The sequence below is a fragment of the Chiloscyllium plagiosum genome, unplaced genomic scaffold (genome assembly GCF_037043375.1).
Source record: "Chiloscyllium plagiosum isolate Xiang-an unplaced genomic scaffold, Cpla_swu_hap1 HiC_scaffold_35, whole genome shotgun sequence".
NCBI classification, from domain to species: domain Eukaryota; kingdom Metazoa; phylum Chordata; class Chondrichthyes; order Orectolobiformes; family Hemiscylliidae; genus Chiloscyllium; species Chiloscyllium plagiosum.
Window position 1 is genome coordinate 45,043,407 of NW_028270173.1, and position 2,432 is coordinate 45,045,838.

The window sequence follows — 2,432 nt, forward strand, 5'->3', positions numbered from 1 at the left end:
TACCCTTGACCAAAAATGAACAATTCTGCGATAGATTCGTGCGTGTTGTGTTGACATAATCAATTAAATTCCAGTAGAGCTACTGGACAGTTTGCTTCTGTTTACGAATTTGCTATTATGCTTGTGAGCATAGCAACATACTTGAAACATCTGAACCATATCTGATTACTATTTGATTAAATGACTCAAAAATTAAGTTGAAGTATTAACTTTATTCAATATTCAAACTCCTGGACCTGATAAGTTCCTCACCCACGATTAAAGGCTGGAACAATTTTATTTAAACAAAGATACCATTAAAATTACTGGATGTTTGATAATATTATACAGCTCACGCCTGAATTTTCTCTGTGACACTGCATAAATAAACGTATTTGTGCAAGAACTCAACACACTGAGCATGTAGCCAGATTGTTCCAAAATGGTGAAAGGTGAATTGTAATCTTCTGCTAAAAACTGAATATCTGCAAAATGCACACAAACATAAGATATTAAAGTTACAACCCATAAAAGAATAAAACTACCAGAAACAGCAAGCAGTAAAATAATGGATTTTCTTCGATTCTCCATTTCCGGATCATTGTGTTTGTCAACACTTTTGTTTCCACGTAGACTCCTCCTTACTCTACTAGCTAATATAATGTGCCTTATAGTCAGAGCATTTAGCAGTAAAATCAGAAGAAATGGAATAAATGGGGTTAAAATCGACCTCAACCACATTAATGCTGCCCATAAAGGTGATGTGTAGAAGCTCGCTTTTACATAGCAGGACCAAGGTACGTTGTCAATTATTTTTCGAGGGACATACACAAAGTAAACTGGAACACTCTGTAACACACTTAGAGAGCTCACCACTCCGATCACGACAATAGCAGTTCTTTCAGTGCAATACTTTGTTTGCAACTTTTGACAACAAATGGCAATAAATCGGTCGAAGGTAAAGGCTACAGTGAACCATACAGAGCAATCAATTGAAGCAAAAATCAGGACTAGGTTCAGGCTACAAATAGGAGTATAATTCAGAAACGAGTACGTGAAATACATATTCTTAATCTCATATAATATTACATCAAATAGAAGAACCAGAAAGTCTGCCACTGTCATGCTCAGCAGGTAACAGGTGATGCATTTTGAGAGACCACAGTTTCCACGTGCGAGAACAATAATAGTCAGTACGTTGGCTACGAAATGAATGAAAGTTATGTTAAAATGTTTTCTCATTTGAAAAGAGAAGATGTCAACATTTAATTGTGTGAATATTTAAGGTGGTGCTTACAAGCTTCCTAATAAATTTACCAATGTACTTCATTTGAAATAATTTGCAGCAAATGCAACCTTTCGTCTTGGGTCCATCAATGATATTGTAGAACTCAAAACTGAATCTACGTTAGTATCTAAATATAGTGAAAATATCAATAGTCAGGTTTTTTTTTTAAAAAGCCACATTGTACCCAAACAAAATTTTACTACGAGAAACACTGAAGAATTACTCCCATATTGGTGATCAAGTTAACCAACATTGGACATTTCTGGCTCGTCTCGTTGCTCCTGAGGTACAGAACACCCAGACAAACCAATGAACTATACTCTTCCCCATATCAAGTTACTAAAATTTGCAAAACAGTATGAAGGAATTAGTTGAAAAGAAAGGCGAGATTCTAAAACCGAGCATGTCTGATCAGCTTTGTTAAATCAAATGATTGGCTGCCAGTGAAGTTTAGGCTTCTGACGTACTCAGTCAGCAAGGTTGGAACTTGCAGACTTGTCAAGGCTTAACATAAGATTTGTTTATTTGAAGTATAACACGAGCATTTCTCAGCCATACAAATTCTGGAACGCAACCATGTATGTTCAGAGATTTACCTGAAGTAAAGAGCTTTTAGAAAGATGACATCATATTAGACCAATGTCGATCTTGGAACTACAGGTAATTTCTGTCTGATGAATATAGGAATGCTTGCTACACATTTAAGTACGTTGTTGTTTTAACCAATATCACCAGCTAAAAATTGTAGGAAAACGAAATGAATAAGCAGAGTTAATATCTTACATACCAGGTACACCAATAGTGGCCAAGAAAGGATAATAAATGTCTGCTATCTGAAGAATAATTGCTCGCTCCATACTGTATGATGGTTTGCTTTGACTGTCAGTATGATTTGCACTCTTCGTGCACATTTACATCAGTGCTTAATATATGCAAATTGAGAAATCTCTGGTGTATGCAATAAAATATATCGATTGTAAACAACTGGTGTCACTCCTTCGTTGTGTAACGAATCTTTTATGAATGTTTCCCAAATGAATTAAAACTTTAAGCAGGTTCAATAATAATTGTAATTAGATTTAATATATTTCAATTTTTCTACTCCTGCAACACTACTAAAGTTCAATGCTACAATTTAATGTCATTCCATGTGTGTTACGTGCAC

The 2,432-nt window shown here is 35.1% G+C and overlaps 1 protein-coding gene across 1 annotated transcript; it reads right to left on the reverse strand.

Moving 5' to 3' along the window:
* Nucleotides 1-276: 276 nt before the first annotated feature.
* On the reverse strand, nt 277-2,124 carry LOC148140751 (putative G protein-coupled receptor 139). Its single transcript, XM_087978918.1, has 2 exons — nt 2,055-2,124; nt 277-1,181 (listed from the first exon to the last, which is right to left on the reverse strand). Exons 1-2 carry the CDS (start codon nt 2,122-2,124, stop codon nt 277-279), a joined length of 975 nt encoding a protein of 324 aa, XP_087835044.1.
* Nucleotides 2,125-2,432: the final 308 nt, after the last annotated feature.